Source organism: Rhipicephalus microplus, chromosome 3, assembly GCF_043290135.1.
Source record: "Rhipicephalus microplus isolate Deutch F79 chromosome 3, USDA_Rmic, whole genome shotgun sequence".
NCBI lineage: Eukaryota > Metazoa > Arthropoda > Arachnida > Ixodida > Ixodidae > Rhipicephalus > Rhipicephalus microplus.
In genome coordinates, this window is record NC_134702.1 from 49,851,807 (window position 1) to 49,875,070 (window position 23,264).

Consider the following 23,264-nt stretch of genomic DNA (forward strand, 5'->3'; position numbering starts at 1 on the left):
AGATACGCTCAAAGTCGCCAAAGTTCGCTAAGAAATGCTTTGCATTTAAAACTGCTGGAGTGGTAATTATGTTTGGAAAGTGAAGCCAGACAAACACCATCTCACTCCAGGCACGCCAAGACGTTTGCAAAGAGCAAAATGACAGCATCCAGCTTGCATTACCTCGGATAGATACTGCTCAACATGTGTTTTAGTGTTACTGGTTTTCTTAAGAAGCATCGAAATCCTGGCAAATATTAGTAGAGAGCAAGCTACCTGTGCTAATCTATATTTATCTCTTTTATCAGGAGCAGCTATCTCTTATCCTATATTTAGGCTAGCATTAAATATTTAAACAAAAGCACTTTATCTCGGATTCGGTATCAAGCGAGAAAGCCATGTTTTGAGGTAGACTCCAGGCAAATGCTGGCTTCACATCTGCTGCCAAGTCGTAGTGAATGCGTCCACTTGAGAATTTTTTTTAAACATCCTTGGTCAAGACTGATGATGCACACAGATCAAGCATAAGAACTCTTGCAGTGCATGCTGTTGGCTGCCAAGTTAATTCTAGGGAATTTTATTACTTTATAGTGATACAAATGAAGTAGATATCACACAGAGGGTGGGCACATATTTTATGCATATAAGTTAGTGAAAGGTTGACGAATGATGCGGCTGTAACAGAGGTGTATTACAAGTGTAATTACTATAATGCCAACAGGATTGTGCTTACATTATATACTGGGTGCGTGAGCAAGCCCGTCAGCATCTTGTACCAATTTTGCTTATAAATAGCAGTTAACAACTTTCTCTGCCAGCAAAATGCCACTACAACAATGGGAGTGGTATCCGCATAGATGTGGCTCGGTGGTTTGAGCAACCAGATATGTATGTTTAGTTTATATGCTAGCTGCAACACTGCTTTAAAGGAACAGACCAGCGCTGAAGGCTGTTTCCAATAATGCAGGCATTGAAAACCAAAAGGCATCAAGATTAGAGCAGAACATATTGCAGACGCAGTTCTACATGAAGGCTCACTGATTGGCATTAAGTTTTTTTTTTTTTTTTTTTCAGACTGTTCTTTCAGTGCACCTATCTTTATTACATCACAAAAATAGTCTTGCTTCAGTTAGTATCTCTTTCAAGCTGCTCTCTACAATGACGATAGTTATAGCGTAAGAACAAAACGACGACACAGAGACAAGAAGGACACGAAAGACACGAAAGCGCTCGTGTCTTTCTTGTCTCTGTCGTCGTTTTGTTCATGTGCTATAACTATTGTCTAAAATACCAACTAGCCCAAGCTGCCACACTGCTCTCTACAATTGCAGCTTGCCGTACAGGACACGTTACAAGTGTTATCACAACGCTGACAAGATGAAAGCAACTCGATTTTCACCTGACCCAAAGAATCATGTTACAAGTGCCTTCAACATTCCTGATGCAATGAATTCAGTCACCTCATCACTAGTGTGGCAAAATGATCTTTATTTTACAGGATGTGCAACACAAAAAACAATAACACTAAGCTAAAATTCTCACTCTAGTTATCTGGCAGTAGAAAAAAATGTACACTTGCAGCTCTGCAAGCAAATATGCACATGTGTATGGCATTATATACAAAAATATGCCTCTTGCATAACTGTTTTGCGAAAGCTAACTTTGCATGATTAAAACACATCTTTTGGTTTCCCTTTGCTCTTTGAGAAGGGGTCGTGTGCAGCTGACTATGATTTGCCTTGAGTTTTGTGGTAAAATTTCATGGCCTTTTTTGAAGGAGTCACACTGTCTGACAAGCCCGGTCTCTTTTTCTTGTGCTTCTGAGAAGTCGCTTCACTTCCAACCTGGCAGGGTGCAGCGGCTGATGTCGCCACGACTTCTGGCTCGGCCGGCTCGGGGTCTTGCGTGGAGCCCGATAGGCCCACAACATCGCTATCGTGGACGTACTTGCAGTTGTGGCCAAAGCGACATCGCCCCTTTCTGGAATGAAACATCACTAATTACATTCGGCAGCAAGAATATACTAAGAAGCTAGTTTCAGATAGCATAGATGTAGGACAACCTCGGCACAAAATGTAGAGAGAGCTTGTTTGTTATGAGAGTAAATGCATCACGAAAGGCTTACTAAAGTCAATGTTGTTGTTACCGAGACAAACAAATAATTCTACTATTGATGTGTTTTGGATGTAACACAAGACAGGTGACTCACAAACTTGTGTTGATTATGTGCCATCTGTAAGCACACAGAAAAACCTTTGCGGCAACATGCTGCTGAATGTAAGATGCATGTGCTGTTCTGACTAATCATAAGCTTATATAACAATCAGCTTTGATATCATTACTTCAGCACTAATACATTACAAAATTGGCCTAAACTCGTGGAAACTGAATAAAGCAGGCATACAGTGTAGACTAGTGTTACTGATTTTTGCAAAAATAATAACAGAAGCTCATGCCCACATCCAGCATACAAGAAGTCAATCTGGCGTTTCAGGAGAAGTAATGATGCCACTGAAGATGGCAGGTATGGACGGAATCAGACTTGTCTAGAGCACCCAGCTGGCCGCTTCAGCTGTTGCTTTCTGCAGAAATATGCAAAAACTGCCACCGTGTTGTCACCCAACACTGTCCTACCGCATGCTAGTTCCTTGTAGTATAGACGCCAGACTCTGCACAGGTGACGCTGTGAAAAACGCCACCATCACCGCCCCCATCGACGCGCCAGTTATAAATGGGTAGTACAAAGTGAGCCATCTGCAAGTAAACGTGCGTAGGCCCTTCTCTTGCATTCGCCTTGAGGCGCAGTTTCCTGAAAATCAAGGACCTGGCAAGCTTCTTACTTCAATCCAAACTCGCTTCAGAAAAGTAGGAAGCTCATCAAAACAAACTGTGGGTACGATGTGAAAGATGTTTCAGTTAATTCGGCGTACTGCAACCGGCACATAAGAGCAAGCTAGCATCGCATGACATCGAGTTACAGGCAAGCACTTCGACGTTCGTTCTGAAATGCTTAAATGCATTAAACTTGGGCATACACATGATGCCAAAGCGATGAAGTGCATAAACGAGCAATCTATCTTGCGATCAGCGGTATGAAGTTCACTTTATTCGGCACAAATAGCCCTGGCAATTTTCGTCGTTGCAGTTGCATTCTCCTTCGATCTCTCGCTTTCTGTGCGTTGAACTGCTTTATCACGCATGCTGGAATGTTCTGTTGACGGCTAACTGTCATCCATTTGTATGTACTGCAAACGGGATGCATGCGTGTCCACCTTCTCGGTGTACAACAAAATGTAAAACCGAGGCCTCCGAGATAGCTCCAACAATCACAAAAACCAACGGCAAAAAAAAAAAAAAAAACTAAACTATTGTGGTCCCGATCATTTTGCGATTTATACCTGTATGATGTGCTTGTTCCCATTTCATAGCTAAAGCCGGAACTTAGAGCTTTGAAAACCTTCAGCCGTAATGCTGTGGAGCTTCAGTTTACCGGCAGTCACAGTGTGTGCGATGTTTATCGTCACCTGTCTACTGCTGCATGGTGCGCAGCGTGCTCCGAAGCTCTGTTAAGCTTCATAATCAAAGTTACTACGGTTCCCCTTGATATCAAAGCTACTCAAAACAATAACAGGAGACCTACATTATCACACTTTCTCACGCGAACGACTGTAGACAGCGCGAGTGTTTGCTTACCCAACACAACCGCCCATGTCTAGTGCTCTCGCCGTTCTGCTTCGCGTATGCTGCGGAAAACAGTAAAATAAAGTCCTTAACGTCCGTAGCAATTCACAACACAACTGTAGCGTCGGCTAGGCTCTTTTTTCGTAGAGCACAGAGCTGTTGCGTCTGCTGCTGTTTTCGCCGTCTTTCTGGCGAGTGAACCAGCAAGCCCTTCACGGCGGTTTGGTGACGCGCCTGACTAGTGGATAAAAGCTTGTAGCTTTTTTTCGAAAAGTTCAATGCTCAAATACACCTAATATTTACCACAATCGCTCTTTTTTACGTTGTAGTTGCACCTGGTTGCGCTGCAAACTGTACAATGTACTCGGGCTTTGCACTACTCAAAACTGCGTCGACAGGTGGCGCTGCCTGTCGGCAAAACTCCAGTTAGGTGTCTATAATTAAAGCTTGCAGCTAACATGAGGTAGCAGCTGCAGACAACAACAGCGTCCACAGCCACACGCCCCGCCATAGTAGACAGGTGTGATTCCGTCCATCCTTCCTTACTGCTTGAGAACTGTAACCAATACGTACAGGAGACATCTATTTTCTTTCAAAGTTGATCTTACCAATTGACAGAAAACAAAGAGTGTTACTAGCAGTAAAAACAAAGGCAAAAATTTTCGTTCTTTAATTCTGCACCATAACAACGGTTACGTGATGGTACATCGACATGGCCTCGTTGATTTCATATTGTGTTCTGGCAAAGTTGTTCTAAACAATTTTAAAGGTTATCACGACGTGCCCTCAGTAACTGACTTTCTTAATAAATAATCAAACCTGATCAGATATTCAAATCCACTGAGTACACTTAATAATCAAGCATCGCAGCAAGCAAACTGGAGTGAAAACTTCTAAGACAACATTAATACCAGTTTCCCACTTTTTTTGTTTCATGGATTAATACTTTTTATATTTAGTATTTACGAACAGCTACAAATTTTAGTTCAAAGCCTGCACACTCACATCTTAAAAAAAAAAGCTCCGGGTAAATTGTCAACCACAAAATATATATCTATCACTATCGGTCAATATTGTTATACAAAAATTATAAAACAGACCTCTTGGTCATCTTAAGCAAATTAAACTGTTCAAATTTTCTACTGTACTTGAATAGAAGCACATTATCATCTAAAGCCATTCAGCTTTTGGGCGACATCATTAAGGCGCTGAAAAAGTAGTTTATGATGTCCACAGCTCAACTACTGTCCTCGAGTCCGAAAGAGTGCACCACATAACCAACAAACCTGTAGTTCCAGCAAATCTGCTTTCCATTGACAGTAGTCTGCTGGCTCACAGGTGTCGTCATTTTGACGTGCCTTTCCAGGATCGACGACTGCGCGTCCTCCTCTTCCCGGAAAGGATTACTGAAGACCGATGATGAACCCAGATTGGTGGACTGGAAGGACGGCCCTGGTAGCTTCGGCCGGTCGTTCTTGTCGGGCTGCTTCTTAACCTGGTTCGCATCACCATTCTCGTCAGAACTGTAAAAAGCGGCCCAAAGAACGCGAAACGCTGAACTGTACGTACATACACTGAGGCTGTACGAGCTCTTCGCAAGGCACAAAACAGCACCATTGTACAACGGCAAAGAACCCAGAGGTCAGCGCTGAGCACGATACCTTTCGCTACTTTCAGCATTTTCTTCAGACTCGGAGGCCGAAGAACCGTAGTCGGCCACGAGTGAAGACATCATCGCTAGGGTATCGGACGCCGCAGGTCGAACTCCCTGTTTATCTTTTCAGCGCATCGAACGAGCAAAGTGGACCGCGTAGATTCCTTAGCCAAACTTGGAACACATTCGCCAGAGATCACAGGCCACTTCCTCGGCCTGCTGCGGTTCTCGATCCCTAGTTAGTCTGGCCATAGAGAACTCTATGGTCTGGCTAATAAATATGTAGGGAATGAGTTGGGGAAAGTTTTACGCAATGTTTCCGTCATGAAGGAAGTGGTGGTTTCCGGTAATCTCTTGACGCACAGTTACTGGAAAAATAAACTGGTTTAACTAAAGCGACTATAGTCATTATTAATGTCAGAATGGTTTTTAGTCGTTCTCTTGCCTCTGACTTTGTTGCCGTTTTTTTGTTTATCGTCATCGCCATCATTGTGTTTCTGCGCAAGTTTTTAAAAAGTTTAAAGACGTGTGAAATTTTCGAAAATGCCTTCAAGGTAAAATTTTAGGTTTTTGCGAGTTCGAACGCTCTCAGAATGGTGGTAGGAAAAAAACATAAGGCGAGCTGCGATGCTTTGTGGTGCAACAACACGGGAAGAAGCAGCGCAGCGAGATTTTTCCGCTTCTCACGGGACGTCGACAGGTAAGCATACTCCGGTGCTTGAGTGTTCTTATTCACCTTTTAACTGTGGCGGCGGTTTAAGAATAAGTTAGGTGCTCCGCGCAAGGAGAGGGCCCGGGTGGTCTGTGGCGCGTTGAGTAACTATTGTCCTATTGTGTTCGCCGATGACTTTTGCGCTACTGTATGGGGCGCCATAGAGTAACAGTTACAGGGATTCGCGCGGCTAAAGGGGCCTTGTCGCTCAATGCGCCTCGAAATGGGCAATTAGTGTTTTGTCCCAAATCGGAAGTCGGGGTATCGGATTTGTTCGGAGCGTGTGTCGCTTTTCAAGGCTCCGCGTGAAACCGAGTGCTTGCGAATATGTGCAATTCCGAAAGCTGATGAGGCCTTGCAACCTACAGACTATTTGTGCGCGAGGCATTTCCTGGACAAGCGATCTCTGGCACATCTAATGCTGAATACAAGGGAAACGACCTGTTGCACGCACTAAAGAAACCTACGCTCACTTTGGATGCTGAGCCTGCCATTTTACCGGGGTTGTCCAAAATACCTGACCGTACAGCAAAAAAAAAAAAAAAGAAGAAGAAGAACAGTAACGCTCAACAAGAACGGCTGGCTCTACTGCCAACATCTGGAAGCGACGGGGACCACGAGATTCAGCGACCTCTGAAGTGCCTGACATGACCGCTGAAAGAACGCAAAATTTATTGCGTGTAGAGACAGTTTTTCCACAGCATGGTGATGATCAATCAGCAGGCACGCATGCAAATGGTAGCACTTTGATTTCAACAGAGACGGGCCTCCTCCACGTAATGACGAGGATGCTTCTCAACACGACACTATAGTGTGGGCCTATGCGTTACCGACTCAGTTCTTCATCGCGCCAGAAAAGTAATTTCTTGTTTTATTACATTCACATGCCGCATTTTTCAGCTGCCTCATCTATTTTGGACCAAGAAAAAAACTATGTTGTAGACCAGTGAACTGAAATCACTGTACATACTATATCTTTTATGAAGCCATCGCGATTATAGTTTGCAATGTTTAATGTCATCAAGCCAGATTTTTCCTTTTTTTATGTCTATAGCACTTTATTGTCAGCATCGTGCAACATTGCAGGCGGACATCCGACTACAGTACTTACGACTCAACACGGTTTAATTATTGAGGCAAAAACCTTAGATATCCTAGCTTAGATGTCTCAGCAAACGCTAAATATGATTGTCGGCGTCCCGCGTCGGTGGCTTGAGGATCGAGCTGCATAAAATAAACTGCTTTAGGTAGTGCGCTCGCTCTCACTGTCTCACAAGCACTTTGTCAAGTTGAAGTACGTGCGGCCTAATAAAATAGCGCAAAATATGACTGATGGCACTGGCCTGACAGTCTCCACATGGGTGCAGTACGGGTTAACCCAGGGTCCACTTTTGAGACCCAATCAAGTTTTCCCACTTATACAATGCTGCTTACACTGCCAGAGGCCAGAATCTGCATGACGCTAACAGCAAGACTGCCAAGGGCAGCGTGTGAATTTAAGCTCTTAATAGAATGCGTGCAAGTTTTGTGATACATTAGTTGAAAGTTTTCTGGTGAAGTTATTCGTTCATTTTGCTGAGCAACCAGATCAGGACAGTGATATACGTACGTACACAGTACACACACACACGCACACAGACTATCACCTTCCTAATAGCTAGCACGCCTTTGCCTTGAGGCTGCTATCCTTATTGCAAACACCTCAAATTTTCTTTCACGCACGACGCTGCCTTTTTGTTCTAAACCAAGGACGCCGACACCACAATTTCAATGAAACAAGCTCTTTAGTGCTGTCGCGTTGAAATGCAACTGCTCTCCGCAAGCCAACGTTTGCTGCTGTTGGTGAATTAATATAAAAGAACACCGTTAGCAAATAAGCTGCATATAAAATGAGGAAATCAATTTTGTTAAAGCAGAGTCGCAGTGTATTAATTTATTGACATCCATGTCAATGGATGTTGATAAGCAGCCTCGCTCAATAAAAGCAGTCGCACTGGTTTATATTGAGCGTTATAAACCTGCAAGCTCCGCAGCAGTAACCTTCTACACGCGGATCGAGTTGCTCCCCAGTGGACACCTTGACCCACCCTCCACGAGCACCATCTGTCTCATAAAACCAAAACAGTCCAGGCCGCAAACACAGTCTGTACGTGCCGCCGGGTGCAGTGTCATCACCTAATTTATTTTTACATTGTGACCGTGGCGCATACCCACCATAATGGATTGGCTTGAATGTGTGTACGATTTTTTTCTTTTACCATTTGTCTTTTCTTTTTCTCTCCCTATCATTCTATCCACTTCCCCAATGCAGGGTAACTAACCAGAAATTATTTTCTGGTTAACCTCCCTGCCCATCACAAAGCCTTTCTCTATCTCTTTCTCTTCTGTCATTGCTTTACGGTGAACCTCCTTCCTTGGAGGAGGAGGGGGGGGGGGGGGGGCTGCGCAGTTGTAAGTAATGTTTTAGGCATGTAAAGGTACTTGTGGACAGTTTCTCGTGAGCCGATTGATGCCAGCTGACAGGCAGACAAAAATTTCGCTTTATTATCGGTTTTGTTAGCGGTAGCTCGTAATATTATATTTTTTTCAAGATGAAATCTTGCAAGCATGTTTGCCGAATATGCTTCTTCGGTGAACTGGTCGGTTTTAGAGCATTCCAATGACCAATTGGCTGTAGTGACATAGCCACATTTCACTGTTGAAGGCAGAACCCACAAATTTATTTATGTAGCAGTGACTGCTTGCGTTCAGTGTTACGAGAAGTTAGTTACCTGAGCTAAGGTCGAGCTGCGCTTCGCTTTTGAACCTGTCAAACATTGTTTTCGCCCTTTTTAACACTCTCTATACTCGTATCACTTTTACATGTTGTTTATCCATACTGTTATTTATTTCATTTTCTACGTGTGATTTACAGCGGAAATACAGCAAAAGGGCAGACCTCGAGGGACTTTCACAGGAGCAAAGATACATCTACCGCCTCTACACAGACCACTTTGCCGAAAATGCCTTCACAAACCCTGCCAAAACCGGCTCTTGTGGATGGCTGTTCCCATCGTTGCAGCGGAAGCAAGATCCCTGATCGACGAAGGTGATAAAAATTTATTACTAGTAGCAAATATGTGTGCTTTCCTAGTTCGTTTTTGCGCACCTTATTGCCTGATGCATATTTAACGTTCCATGTTACCACCTATTTACTTTGATGTTTCAATAATGATGTTTCAAAGACGGGAGTCTCGAACATAGGAAGCACATACCTTTAACTAGTAGTCTACAGCTTCACACGGAATTAAGTTTTGTGGCTTTGCTAAATAATACTGTTATTTTTCTCAACATAAATTGCGATTAATAATGCTTTGTTTGGGTAAGCTACAGAGACAGGACTAGTCAAGAGTTTCTTTTTTTTTTCTTTTAGTGAGGCACCCTATGCAGTCGATATGAGATGAAAATTCAAGAAAGCTCTACACTTCAGAATGGGCATTTAATTTTCGTAGTTGTGGAGATCATTATTGATATGCTAATTGCTTGGGAGGTAACGTGAAGTCTTCATAAATGGCTCATATACAATATATAGAAAAGGCATTCTTTGAAATGGCAAATTTATTGAAAATATGCTCAACCACCCACCTTCCAACTCTGCTTTAACGGTCTTCTCTGTTTTTGACCTTAGGTGACTATATTTCGCGACTGACCATCTGGCTTAGGCACATTTGAGACCCCTGATCTAAGATGATACTGAGAAACCGTGCTTAATCGAAAGTCCCGTATAATGTAATCGTATATACGAGCGTCAGTTGATGGAGAACGCCTATTGAATTTCGTTTGGCATGGAATACCGCAGGTATTGTTTCAGTTGGCATTGAGATTAAAGCAGAGCGTTGAAACTGATTTACAGCGTGTAAAGAGGCTCATGTTGTCACCGTACACGCTTGGTCTTAAAAAAGCCGTGCAGCACTTGAAAATGGTTATAAAATGGTTATGAAAATGGTCAAGGCTCCTGGAAACATCCGAGCCAAATATCATACAATGGCACACGGCAAAGAACTTACAATTATGTTTCAGGAACAGCCAGAACTTGTTCGCTCTTCGGAGTAAAGGATGGCCATGGGCTCAATTGAGCGTTTTGCATAGTTAACACGACTAGTGCGGATTATTGCAGTGTGCCTTCAGCAGTGATGGAAGTGCTGCTCCAATTGCTCCAAACTGTTCCAAAAGAGAAATGTTGATCCATGCTGCTTCAAACAGCAATTTTTCTTAGTAATTGCTCCAAAGCTGCTCCAAAATGACACTGAGAGAATGAGAGTGACGAACTTTTACTCTTTAATTGCGCTACTAGTGTGCAAGATTATTAGCTCTGATCCCGTTTGTGCGACAGAACTGTCATATTGACCATATAGGCCATATGGCTGCTTTTTCTTTTTTTTTTTCTCAGCTGAACATGCAGGCTAGTGTGGTGAAATGCTGGATTGCTTTTATCTCATACCTATTATCTACTGCTCATTTGGCAACATTTATATGGGGCTGTGGTTACTTCTAAAATGTGGCACTTTGCTTTTCCAGTTTAATCAGGGTTCTGCCCCAAATACTAATATTTCAAATTGTAGCTCATTTCACAGCACATTTTTGACAACCTTCCCTTGTTTGCATCATGAATTTACTTTGATTGTTGTCTGGTAAATACATTTCATAATAAAAATATTTACGAGATGCTTCGACAATGCTCTGAACTTCAATTAATGCACAGCAAATTTAATATCTGCTCACTGGTAGCTGCTGTAAACTTGCATTTTTTTCTGCTCCGAAAACTCGAATGGCTGCTCCAAAGTATGCTCTAAAAAGTAAAGAGTCGCTTCCATCACTGCTACAGTAGTTATGCTAGTGTACTTGTGACCGCACCAATGTGTTCAAAGAAAAAAATAAGTGGTCAAAGTCACCACGTGATCCAACATAGCTTGTCACCACTTTTTTATCTGACCATGTGTAGGTTTGAGTGTGCTCGTCATAACTAAAGAAGGAAAAAATTGCTTAAAGTGCACAAGAAATCTGTGCCACTATGCTTGCACTTGACGGCTTTGTACTTGTTTTGGATAAATCGACTTGAGAGGCATTGAACTCGAATAGCGATGTCATCTGATGATTACAGTAGACTTGTTCAAGTAGAACTTCAGAAGACCAGGAATATGTGTTCCAATATAACAAGAGTTCCACTTATGAAAAGATGGACGGGGGCGCAGAATGCAAGTACGAAACCAATCATAACAAATTTCATATATTCACATATTTCAATGTACCGACAGTCTAATGTCCTTGTAAAACCATTGCTGCAGAGCCCCTTTAATAGCAGTAGTACATAGGTCATCGACAAACATCAAAGAGTGTGGCCAATACTTGTTCCTGGGAGACAGCTTCTTTAATTAGCTTGGACAATGAGAGATGCTGTACCAAGCAAAGCATTGAGATCCATTAAACATTAACAACGCTGTTTACTTTTCTTTCTTGTGAACACCAACCTTGTTCCAAGGTAGCCGTGAAACAATGCATCTGCAAAACGAGAGGAATGCGTTGTTACTGGTGGTTGAAATTCATATGCACAGACATGCATAAATTTTGGCAGTATAGCAGCATATTTTCACCAATACAGTGTGAATTTGCCTTCGTGGTAGCAAATGCGTACGACCTTAGATTAATCTACTCTCATACTTACAGTGCCGTTCAGGCATTATAGTGGGGGGAAGGTACACAGAGAATTTATGCACCATATATTTCAAGAAGAGAACGAAAACAAAAAAACAAAAGTACAACCATTATTACTAAGGATAAATAGCATATTGTTACGGTGAGAGATGTTTATTGTACAGACATATAGGCGGACCAGATATATAGGCATGATGATGCTACTGTACCGCTGTCCTTGAGTTTACGAAGCCCACAGCGTTGACAGACGCAGGTGGGGGGGGGGGGGGGGCTGCATGGCGTATAATATCCGTGGCCATGTGCTATCGACGGCGCAGCAGCGCCCCACCGATCAAGTTCTCCGCGCACTATTAGTCATATTGTTGACGCCAGATCACTGGGTGGAGGGACCACGTAGATGCTTCCGACCGTTGTGACGTCGGGGAGTCTACCAAACTTTGCCAAAATGCACCGAGCTTAAGGGCCTCAATTGTTCGGCAAAGCCGGATGATGTCATTGGCCGACTGCAAGTCATCCTGTCCTATAAGGTAGTGATATAAATCCTCCGCAATGCCCTTAAGGAGATGCTCGACCTTATCCTCGTCAGTCATTAGTGGATCCACACTCTAGCAAAGCTTGAGAACTTCTTCAATATACATTGTACATGTCTTCCCAGGGACTTGAGCACGTTGGCTCAAGGCCTGCTCAACCCACTTCTTTATCGTGGTCAGATCTCCAAAACACTTTTTTGATTTCGTCCTTGAAGTTCGCCCATGTTCGAATTCTCCTCATGGTTCTCGTACCACATCAACGTGGTTTCCTCAAGAAAAAGTGGTACGTAATTGCGCTTGCCGGTAGTGTCCCAGTGGTTATACAGACTCACCCGCTGATAGCGCTTGAGCCATTCGTTGACGTCCTCTCCAGGTTTCCCAGAGAACAGGCGTGGTTCCCTGTAATGGTGTCCATAGGTGTTAGACGTAGCTAGTTGGATTTCGCTGTCAGGGTTCATGATGACTGGTAGCGGCAGAAGTACTGCAAGTCTGGAGCTCTGGCGAAGCTCCAGGGATGTGTCCTCCACTGTACTTGTCCAGTGCTCCAAGGTGTTACCCAGCACCTCCACCAATTATATTACGGTGAGAAATGTTTATTGTACAGGTGGGATGATGGATGGTTGCAGAAGGCAGGCCTGGCACAGAACACAGTCACTTCTTTTTTTTCTACCCCACTTCAATGAAAGCCCTGTATCAATATATTGTCAATGTACATCAGCGACGAAAAGATCAACTAACGTTGACAAAGAGAGAAAAGAAACAAAACTTTACTGTATAAACATACAAACACTATGTGATAAGAACTAAACATTGCATAAAATTCAAATGTAGCCGAAGATAGAACAAGATGTCAAAGAGCGGCCACGAAAGCTTCATTATCCAGTATGCTGACCGTGTCAGCAGGCAGACGATTCCATTCAAAAGTTGTTTTGGGGGAAAAGTTATTACTTGGAAGAAGTAAGAAGCGGCATGAAAAAACATGGACAGACAAACACTGTATATTCGATCGGCTTTCACCTTATGTAATTTCAGTACATTGTGTTTAACATTAGATAACTGGCACAGAGCAAAGCCAGCACTAGACACACTACACCTTACGAGACATTACGTAACTGAACCGTCTCAGGGAATGTAAAGTGCCGAGACTCACAGAAGACTGGATAATGCTTAAGGTTACATCAATTTGTGCCATATTGCACCACTTACTAGCAACGAGCAAGCTAAGCATAGACAGTGGACCAAATTGACAACTTGTAGGTTATTATTGAACAAATATTGGGCTGAATCTTTTCTATATCTGTAGTACCTTTGCTGGGATTACTGTGAAGTTGTACATTGCATGTCAATCATGTGAGGTCAATATATCTGCACGAGGTTCATGTTAGGTTGCTAAGAATACCATGGTCACAACAAAATGGAAACACATGACAAAGATGTATTTGCATCTTTCCCATTTGGCCAGCCTTTTTCTAGCAACATTTACATGCACCGTCAATTAAAATACTACCTGTGCTGAAACAGAAGTTGAGGCTGCCAGCCACTCCAAAAAAGCTCTTGTGTTTTGGTTATCACATATGCGATTTCCTTAATATATACACAAGCATATTGTTGACAACACTCATTTCAAAGCACAATAAAGCAGTAAATAACACAAACAGGACACCTTTAAACATTGAAATTCAACTGCCACAACTGGAAAGTGAGTAGACTGTTATAGCCACAGCATTAACTATGGCAAATACAGTGGACTCTCAATAAATGAAACCTGAAGAGACCGGGAAAATTTGTTCCATTTAAAAAAAGTTCCATTTAGTGAGAGGTGAACCAGGGTGCAGTGTGCAGGGACGAAACTCAGAGGCAGTTGTTCTATTTAAACAGTAGTTCCATTTAACAGATTTCCTTTTACTGAGAGTCCACTGTACATGGGAACATTGACATACTTATGCAGCATGGTTAACATCTTCTCACCTCAGTGTTGAACTCAATAAGGTCACTCATTTACTTAACATGTCCATACGCCTTTTTGTCCATACGCCTTTATGCTGGATGGCTGGCTCTCAATATTCCAACCATCGTATGGAGTGTGGTAGAGCAAAAAGTGTAACTTGTTGGTACGTTTCCATAGCCTACATGTAAAATCCCTTCATTGGGGCCTTTGAGGTATTGTAAATAAATAAATAAAACAAATAAATAAAGCACACCACAAGGAACAGATCATATTGATGAAGTGACAGTATCATGTGTCATGCAGCCCTTGATTGCTCGCACGCTTGTGTACTTGAACAGAACGATCTTTTGTTCTTGCCGATTATTTTTTGTGCACGCTGTACGACTGTTTTCTTGTAGAGCTCGTATTTTGTACTACTGACCAAAGCTTTCAATTAACAATCAGTGCTCGTCCTGTGGATTTTATCTTGTTCCACTGTCCTTTGCCCAGAGACTGATGAATTATGCAATAGTTCTCTAAGTACACTGTCCATTTCAGAGCATGTCTATTGTGCAAAGCCAGAAAATGTTAAACCAGTCCAATCATCACCACTAGCTGTGCAATATTATAACATCAGCGTGCCTTAAAAACAAACATCTGCTTAGTGAACTCTTATAGAGTACACACTTCATTTGCTACTTCCTGCGGTTGCTTAGTAATTCCTTATTACAACTGAAGATTACAGAACCCCTTCTTGTGCTGGCTATCACCCAAATCTTATATTAAAATAATAAAATCCTTCCAAATAATCATAAGAAAAAAGCTTTACCTTTGATAGATGCCGGGTGCATACTGGTTCCAGTAGAAGAGCACCAGGACAGGGTTTTCACAGATCCAGACAGTGTTAAGTTTGTTTGCGATTGCCACAGACATCAGCTCGGCACAACGGTCTGGAAGTAACACGCCAGCTACCTTCTGTGCTGGTTCATCCTGCGAAGAAATTGCATCGATATTGGTGCACACATGTGTGGATCTAGTGCGACTTGACTCGGTACCACCTTGTGCTTGCATCAAGGAAATTATGGCTATTTTATGACTAGATTCAAAGGCCCCAAAAGTTAGGATCGCATAGAGGAATGGCTTGGCTTCACATTAGGAATTGGGAACATTTTAATACCCACATAGATTAAGAAGCTTCTTCACTTCCACTTTCATTTCTATTCCAATGATCTTTAACTTTTTCCTTGTTTTACAGAGTGGAGTGCACATCACACGAAGCTGTTCATGCCTTTATGGCATTGAAGGGTTGTAATAAGCACCAGTAGGGATGTAACATATTGCAAGTGATCTAGGATAATGTTGATGTTTTGCTGCGCAGGTGCTACAAAACATCCACTTTTGAACGCAAAGGTGACAAGAATATTTGACTAGATTTTTTTAATCATATTTAAATAAACAAATGTCTAACAAAAGGATCACACCATGCCTGCTAGTAGCATTAAATTCACTGCAGCCTTCACAATAGCTTGGTGATAAATTATTGACATCATAGGCGATTGTTTTCTTTAGTGGCATCAACTGTTGCCGACATGTTGAAGCTCAGTAATGAAGAGAACCATCTCACTCGCCACAGCATGCCCATGACTAATGGCTTTTGATGGCATAGGCCTTAGTGTTAAAGCCATCTGCCGAAATTTATGGACATTCTTCCGTTATTGTACCACAGGCAAAGTTCTTGTGAGTAGAGGCAGTAGTGCAACAGCTTATGATGTCATCCTCTTATGTAAATATACTGCTTTAGGGTGTTGCGCACTCAGCACGGTAAAAAGATGTGTGACTGTAAAACTGGAGGCCATGCAACAAAGTATGTTTCTGGCCAATCGCGCATTGTACGCATGTTCCTTACCTTAAATTTTAACACTTACAAGCAGTCATCTTTACTCAAATTTGTTTAGGCCCTTAGATAACGCACTCATTTATCAACTCTCTCAATGCATCAATGCACCCAACACTTTACCGATATCGAGCCATGGGCGTTATCCATTAGTGGTGTCAGCACTGGTCCTGGGCACACAATTGTCACATCGATCATACCAGTCACCTGCCCTTGCACCATGACACTCTCGAAGTAACCCTGGAAAGATATGCACACATTTCATTACGCTGTGATTTAGTGGCCATATCATTTTTAAATATACGAGCAGATTTAAACTACCTAGAAAAGATTAACACAAGTGAGAAGAATTACTCTTCCGCATGTTATAACTTTTCGAAGCTACACCGAAATTGCCAGCAATGTACCACAATCACTAGAGTTGGTCATGCACAATAACTGTTGCGCTGAATTAAACCAAGACATGTAAAGAAGGGATTTAGGTGGACGATGATACACTGTGTATACAATGACATAATGTAAAGCAATTATGAATTCACCTGAATCGCATGCTTGGTTGCAGCATACACTGGAGCCACACAACTGCCTGAAAAAAAAAAAAAAAAGTGGGGATAAATTTAAGGTTTTATGCATTTGCTCATGGCAAATAGTTTCAAGTTTTGTTGTGTGCTCTGTTATAGTTCACTATAGTTAAATAAGACCACTGCTTCAAGTATTTTGAACATGGTGAATGGTTGCAGTTGTTATATTATAAAACTTGTATTATTGTTATATTAATGAAATCAAAGTTGGCTAAAATATTGCTGTATTATTAGCTTATTTAGCTATAAATGACACTGAAGGCAATGCTTTTATAAGAAGACTTGCCATCAGTGCACTTGTCTGTAAAATTTCCATTGTCAAAAAGTTGGCTGTTGCAACTTTCGGTCTTATCCAAGCACCGTTGATCACTTCAAGCCTTTGTCTACTTGTGAAGATCTGTTGAGCCAGAACATCACTTTAATATACTAAATGAACTGCAGTGCGTGATCAGGTGTAAGGGCGTAGCAACATAGAAAAACGATTCATTCTTTAGGTGCTATTCCACCTCCCTCAAAGTCATTGCAAAATGGGCTTTAATATTGTATTTTTGCCTTGTAAATCTCATGCCACAGAAAAGAAAGAATGCATCAAGTATAACTGGAGCTATAAAACAAGCTGTGCTACACTTTCCGTCCTTTTAGTTGCTATACTGCACTTTCTCGTCGTACGTCATAAGAATTCTTTTTACTTTTCTTCCTTGACCATGTTGGCCGCTACTTCTAATTCAAACACACATGGATGCAGCACGTGAGAAGCCATGGTACCTACACAATACAAGGCGTCGCCTCCGAGATCCAAGATTTTCCGTTAGCACTCGGTCTTTTTGCATCATAGCGTTTCATACAATAATACTTGAAGAAGAATTTGGCACTGCGATCGTGTGCCCCTGTAGGAATTATGGGAAGTGCAAACTTTGAATTGGATTGCATTAGCTATCGAATTGTCCAAAGAACTTTTTCTACAGTTTCAGTTTCGTTCTTCGCGCAGCGTGAGTAGTGGGGCGCGGTGCAAAGCACTGAAGCAGCACCTGTGTTGTTAAACGAAGCTGAAGACCACTAGGTCACTTGATTTGCGGCAGCATTGAAGCTTTACAAGTTGTATTTGAGAGTTAAAGTGATGCGTCGTCCACTAACCACTGCGCATAGATGTAGCTTCTTATGCCAGTGCAGAATATTGCATCTAGTTCACATGTTTTTATAATCGCTTTTTGCCAAAACTCATTTACATCGACAGCAGAATGACAGCGAAACTAAGTAGATGCACCGTCACGCTCCTCTGACTTGACTTCACAATAAAACAAGAGGTGCGTTGGTAGCACAATTTGCGGACCTACGCACTGTTGTGGCTCGGGGTGCTGATTCGAATCCCACCGCTGCCACCAGTTGTCGTGATCCCACCGCTGATCACCAGTTGTTGTGATCCCGGGGTGCTGTGGTAGCGTGGTGTAGCTTCGGGTTGAGGAAACGACCGCTTACAAGATGGGGATACGAAAAACAAACAAGGTTTATGGCACTATTTACAAATATTTACAGCATAGAAAAACTTCACAAACCACGAGCGTGGTGGTTAAACCTTTACTTGGTCCAGAGCCTTCACACCTACGAACGTGGTGGTTGAACCTTTACTTGGTCCAGAGCGACGTCCTCCACTCTGCGGCGCCGTTATAAGCCCTGTCGGGCTCCTCCTTCTTCAGTGGAACACCAATCACACACACACACAACAGGTGAGGGGTACGAGCATGCACGGCGCACGTGAACATCCAATTTCGAGTCAAGATCACTGCACTTAAAGGTGGCGCCAGAGAGGCTCTTGCTCGTCGTGTATGTCGCTGGTCGAGGGGTCCCAAGCTTCGGACAGCAGACATCAAACGGTCCGCCAATCTGTCCGCTCAATTAGCAGGGCACTTTGTGGCGGCGGTCGCCGTTTCTTCAAAGGAATACGCTGTCTTTGTTGTCCCCTCTGGAACGGCTTACCGCTTCGTGGCGACGTGACGTCTCATCCACCGGCTAGCAGGGACCATACCTGGCGGGCATAGGCATTCGGCGAGTCGGCTACTTGTTTGAGGATTACAAAAGCGCCGCTCCCCCGACAGCTCTCGACGCTGGTTTGCGAGTCGGCTACTTGTTTGAGGATTACAAAAGCGCCGCTCCCCCGACAGCTCTCGACGCTGGTTCCAAGAAAACCTGGGTTCCAGGCGTGGGAACGCGGCCCGGCTATGCTTTTCAGCGACAGCATGGCGCCTACCGATGGCGGTCATAACAGCTTCCCCCTCGCCAGATGAGTCACGGAGGGCAGCGGTCAACATTGCTGCTCGCAGGGACGACGAAAGGGTCCGTAGTTGAATGCCAGAAACTGGCCTTCGCTTGTGGCATGGTCCGGGTAATTGCCGAATCTTCGACACTGTTTCTGAAACTCGACCACATGTACAAGCAAGCACTCGGCCCCCTTCGAACAACCAAGCCAAAAGAGGGATGGCAAACCAATTTTCTTTACTAGCTTTAACAAAAAGCTCACACTCAAAACTCTCAGGATTCACTTGTGCTGAGAAATCAAACGTGCTATCTTAAACCTTCTCATAATAAGATGCACGACAAAAAAAAACTAAAATATCAATTTTGATACATAAAGAGCACTCCAGAATGGTTTAGAAAGAGCGGCTGAGCGCGTCCGCGTTTCCATTCAATTTGCTCTTTACAATGCCAAAATTATACTTTTGAAGAATCAAGCTCCGCCCCACAAGGCGACTGTTCTTTGATGTCACGGTTTGCAGCCAAGTAAGGGGAAAAATGGTCTGTTCCTACTTTAAATTTAGCCCCTTTGAGATAACACTGCCACTGATAAATGCCCTACACAAGGCAAGCGCACTCCTTTCCTGAAGCGCAGTACGTTATCTCCTGTAGCCCAATTTCTGGCTCAAGTAAAGTGCAGCTTTGCTTGTTACCACTGTCGTCCTGACATAGAATGGCACCTAGGCCTCGATCTCTCACATAACACCGAACCATTAATTCTCGGTAGTCAACAGAAGCTTTCAAAACCGGATGACGATCAGTATTGCCTCTTCACTTAAGGCTGCCTCCTCCTTTTAATCACTGACTACTTTCATCGGTTCTGTCCTGCTGAGAGCATCAGTCAGGAACTCGGATTCAGTGAGCGCTAATTTTGTCCGAACGTCCGTCTTTGTTTACGGCTGCCCATACTTGTCTACCACTGAGACATAAAGCTCACCAGCCTCCCGAAAACTTAACCTAAGCTGTGACCTAACGGTCTACCTCAACGGTTGGAGAAAGCTTGATCTGCTCATATGATCACTGAATCGATTATTCTTGGCAGAAAACATCGACAAAACTTAGGAGACAAACACTGCTTTCTTGAAGGTTCATTTGGTTAAAGTTACCTGCTTATGCAAACGCTTCTGAGTAAAAAAACCACTGGGCTCGCCTGAGCTCTTTACTTACTCCCATTCCAACAGCGTTGCTAGGTACACGGTTCTACTAACCAAAACGCTTAATGCCTCACACTTTGTCTTTCTTACGTTATGTTGTAACACACCGTGTACAACACAAAAATAATCCTAGGTGCGATACTCATCAAAAGCACCTCACAATAATGCACAAGTTCTATGCTAAAATCGTGCCCCAATGACCTTCAGTTCTTAATGCGCGCAACGACAACTCCACTGTGTCGCGTCAAACTTACTCATTTTACAAAATCACTTGGTCCATGTTAACATCTCCCTCAAATGCTCATTCACTCCAAATCCACATGACAGTGAAGGCATACGATATAACACTAAACCTTTTTATAAAAACGAGAAAAATAACATATTTTCTCGGTTTTTACCTTATGCGAATTTTCGCACTAACTTCAATTTTCAGCCTTTAGTCCGGCGGTTTTCCTTTTGAAAAATTTACTCCGCATCAAACTTACCAAATTTAAAAGACTTGAATACGCATCTTAAGGTTCCACTGAGTAACAATTTTTTTAACACGGCTGTGCAAAAGTTACTCGAACTGACCGTTCCCCCTTTCTTAACTAGAATCTTTTAATCGCACACGATGGGGTCGTGGTCCCGGCGGTTTTCGAGCACGCCAGATGCTACAAAACGTGCAACCGCTAGGCTGTGTCCTGCCGTCACGCCTCATTCTGCACTTCGGCCGGCTTTCTTCGGTAATGTGAAAGGCGTACCAGAAGCAGGGAGGAAGCCTGTGCAATTTTTCTTTTGTGTTCTCCCCTACGCGGTATTCAGCCACTCTACCCTCTCGACTCTGACCCTTCGGCAAAGGCCGCTTTCCCGAAGTCGCCGAGCTGAACCGCGCGCTTCGTTGGGGTGACGCACCTCCCTTTCTCCCTCCACACCTGGCTCGCCGCTTGTGCCTCCAGGAACAGCCCCATTGACGTTTTCTTAAACGGATTAGTGGCCTACCCTTTCGTCTTTCGCGGGACGGTGTGGGACTAGTCCTATGCTTAGGCAGTGCCGAACGCTTTCGCTTCTTTGTTTTTCGGCGATGTTTGCAAACCTGCTCGGTGTTATCGCTGCACTGCTGAAGCGTGGCGTTCTTGCCCTCATCAGCCACTGCGCTAACCATGCCTAAATTTGACAATGTCGAAAGGTCCCCTTGAGGCACGAAGAAGGTTTCCAGCCTCTTACTGGGCCCATTAGGGCTGCTGGCACCCTCTTCATCCACGCAAGGAGCGTCTTTCGACATCGTCCTCACCTCCAGACCGGCCACGGCCTCGTTCTCTACATCATTTACATGAATGCATTCGAGAATATGCGGGCCCTTCTCTGGCGCAATCTGTTCCTGTCGCGCTTTATGAGGCGCCTCAACTTCCGGCACTTTGCGATGCGCCTCGCTTTCAGACTCCGGTGCGAGTCTTTCTTTCTTTTTGCTAATAGAAGTTCCAAATCTTCTGATTAGCTCTGCTTTCACAACTTCGTAGTTGTTCGCGTGCTGCTCACTGAGTCGCGCAACAACGTCCGCTGCCTCGCAGGGCAGAACCGTGCGTAGCTTCTGAGACCAGGTGTCTCGCTCACACTTCAGTTGCCTACACTTTCGTTCAAACAGTCTTAGATACAGGCCCATATCCCATGATACCTCATATGGCTGCATGTACCTAGACATCTCGAACTCTGCCTCATTTTCGAGAAGAAGTACTCCTCGCTGGGGTCCCATTCTCATACACAACTCATAGTCTTGTTTGAAAAACTTTCTCTTGAGGCCTTCTCTTTCGTGTTCACTCTTTCCTTCCATCTGAGCTGCTCTGAGTTTTCTTTCGATGATGAGGTCCCATTCTTCACTTAGTTCCTCATCATCAGCCCCCAAATCATTAATCGCTTGAATGATTATGGGTTTTCGTGCCAAACCCTTTGTATCGATCCCCAACTCCTCACACAACAGCAACAAGTCTGACTTCTGCAGCTCCCGTAAGTCCATGATCGTACTGAGTGCTCGCTACTTCCAAAAATTAACTTCCCGAAAAGGCGAAACTGAGTCTTTCGGCAAAGTTAACTACCAGTTCTAAAATTTAACCCTCTTTTAGAACCTGGTTCACTCAAAGGAAAAGCCAAGCACTCACCCATACGTGATCCATGTCTCGAGCCAACTGCTTCTCTTGGGCCGACTGTTGTTGTCACTTGTAGCTTCGAATCCCACCGATGCCAACCAGTTGTTGTGGCTCGGGGTGCTGATTCGAATCCCACCGCTGCCACCAGTTGTCGTGATCCCACCGCTGATCACCAGTTGTTGTGATCCCGGGGTGCTGTGGTAGCGTGGTGTAGCTTCGGGTTGAGGAAACGACCGCTTACAAGATGGGGATACGAAAAACAAACAAGGTTTATGGCACTATTTACAAATATTTACAGCATAGAAAAACTTCACAAACCACGAGCGTGGTGGTTAAACCTTTACTTGGTCCAGAGCCTTCACACCTACGAACGTGGTGGTTGAACCTTTACTTGGTCCAGAGCGACGTCCTCCACTCTGCGGCGCCGTTATAAGCCCTGTCGGGCTCCTCCTTCTTCAGTGGAACACCAATCACACACACACACAACAGGTGAGGGGTACGAGCATGCACGGCGCACGTGAACATCCAATTTCGAGTCAAGATCACTGCACTTAAAGGTGGCGCCAGAGAGGCTCTTGCTCGTCGTGTATGTCGCTGGTCGAGGGGTCCCAAGCTTCGGACAGCAGACATCAAACGGTCCGCCAATCTGTCCGCTCAATTAGCAGGGCACTTTGTGGCGGCGGTCGCCGTTTCTTCAAAGGAATACGCTGTCTTTGTTGTCCCCTCTGGAACGGCTTACCGCTTCGTGGCGACGTGACGTCTCATCCACCGGCTAGCAGGGACCATACCTGGCGGGCATAGGCATTCGGCGAGTCGGCTACTTGTTTGAGGATTACAAAAGCGCCGCTCCCCCGACAGCTCTCGACGCTGGTTCCAAGAAAACCTGGGTTCCAGGCGTGGGAACGCGGCCCGGCTACGCTTTTCAGCGACAGCATGGCGCCTACCGATGGCGGTCATAACAGCACCCAGCATCGCACATACGAAACGTAAAGTGTTTCTCACTTAATACTGTACTGTTATTCTCATAAATAGATAATGCGTACTTTTTG

At 43.9% G+C, this 23,264-nt stretch overlaps 3 protein-coding genes across 4 annotated transcripts in view; 1 reads left to right on the forward strand and 2 right to left on the reverse strand.

Annotated features, from left to right (window-relative positions):
• Positions 1-1,447: 1,447 nt before the first annotated feature.
• On the reverse strand, positions 1,448-5,575 carry LOC119175051 (uncharacterized). Its single transcript, XM_037426231.2, has 3 exons — positions 5,322-5,575; positions 4,947-5,183; positions 1,448-1,959 (listed from the first exon to the last, which is right to left on the reverse strand). The coding sequence occupies exons 1-3, from the start codon at positions 5,393-5,395 to the stop codon at positions 1,707-1,709; spliced, it is 564 nt and encodes a 187-aa protein (XP_037282128.2). The 5' UTR covers positions 5,396-5,575; the 3' UTR covers positions 1,448-1,706.
• A 314-nt stretch (positions 5,576-5,889) lies between these two features.
• Positions 5,890-23,264, forward strand: part of LOC119175033 (GPN-loop GTPase 1) — a 76,727-nt gene continuing 59,352 nt past the window's right edge. Inside the window, exons 1-2 of the mRNA XM_075889470.1 lie at positions 5,890-6,014; positions 8,952-9,114. The gene's annotated coding sequence lies outside the window, so the exon portion shown is untranslated. The remainder of the gene's footprint in view (positions 6,015-8,951; positions 9,115-23,264) is intronic.
• LOC119175042 (dehydrogenase/reductase SDR family member 7) overlaps positions 11,277-23,264 on the reverse strand; it is a 29,856-nt gene continuing 17,868 nt past the window's right edge. Inside the window, exons 5-9 of one of the 2 annotated variants that reach the window (XR_012894247.1) lie at positions 17,419-17,536; positions 16,608-16,654; positions 16,192-16,308; positions 15,004-15,164; positions 11,277-11,564 (exon numbers count right to left, since the gene is read on the reverse strand). Coding sequence is in view for 1 of the 2 variants with exons in the window: in XM_075889471.1 (XP_075745586.1) it covers positions 11,507-11,564; positions 15,004-15,164; positions 16,192-16,308; positions 16,608-16,654 (383 nt within the window). In the remaining variant the exon portion in view is untranslated. The remainder of the gene's footprint in view (positions 11,565-15,003; positions 15,165-16,191; positions 16,309-16,607; positions 16,655-17,418; positions 17,537-23,264) is intronic. The other variant, XM_075889471.1, reaches the window with a different exon arrangement.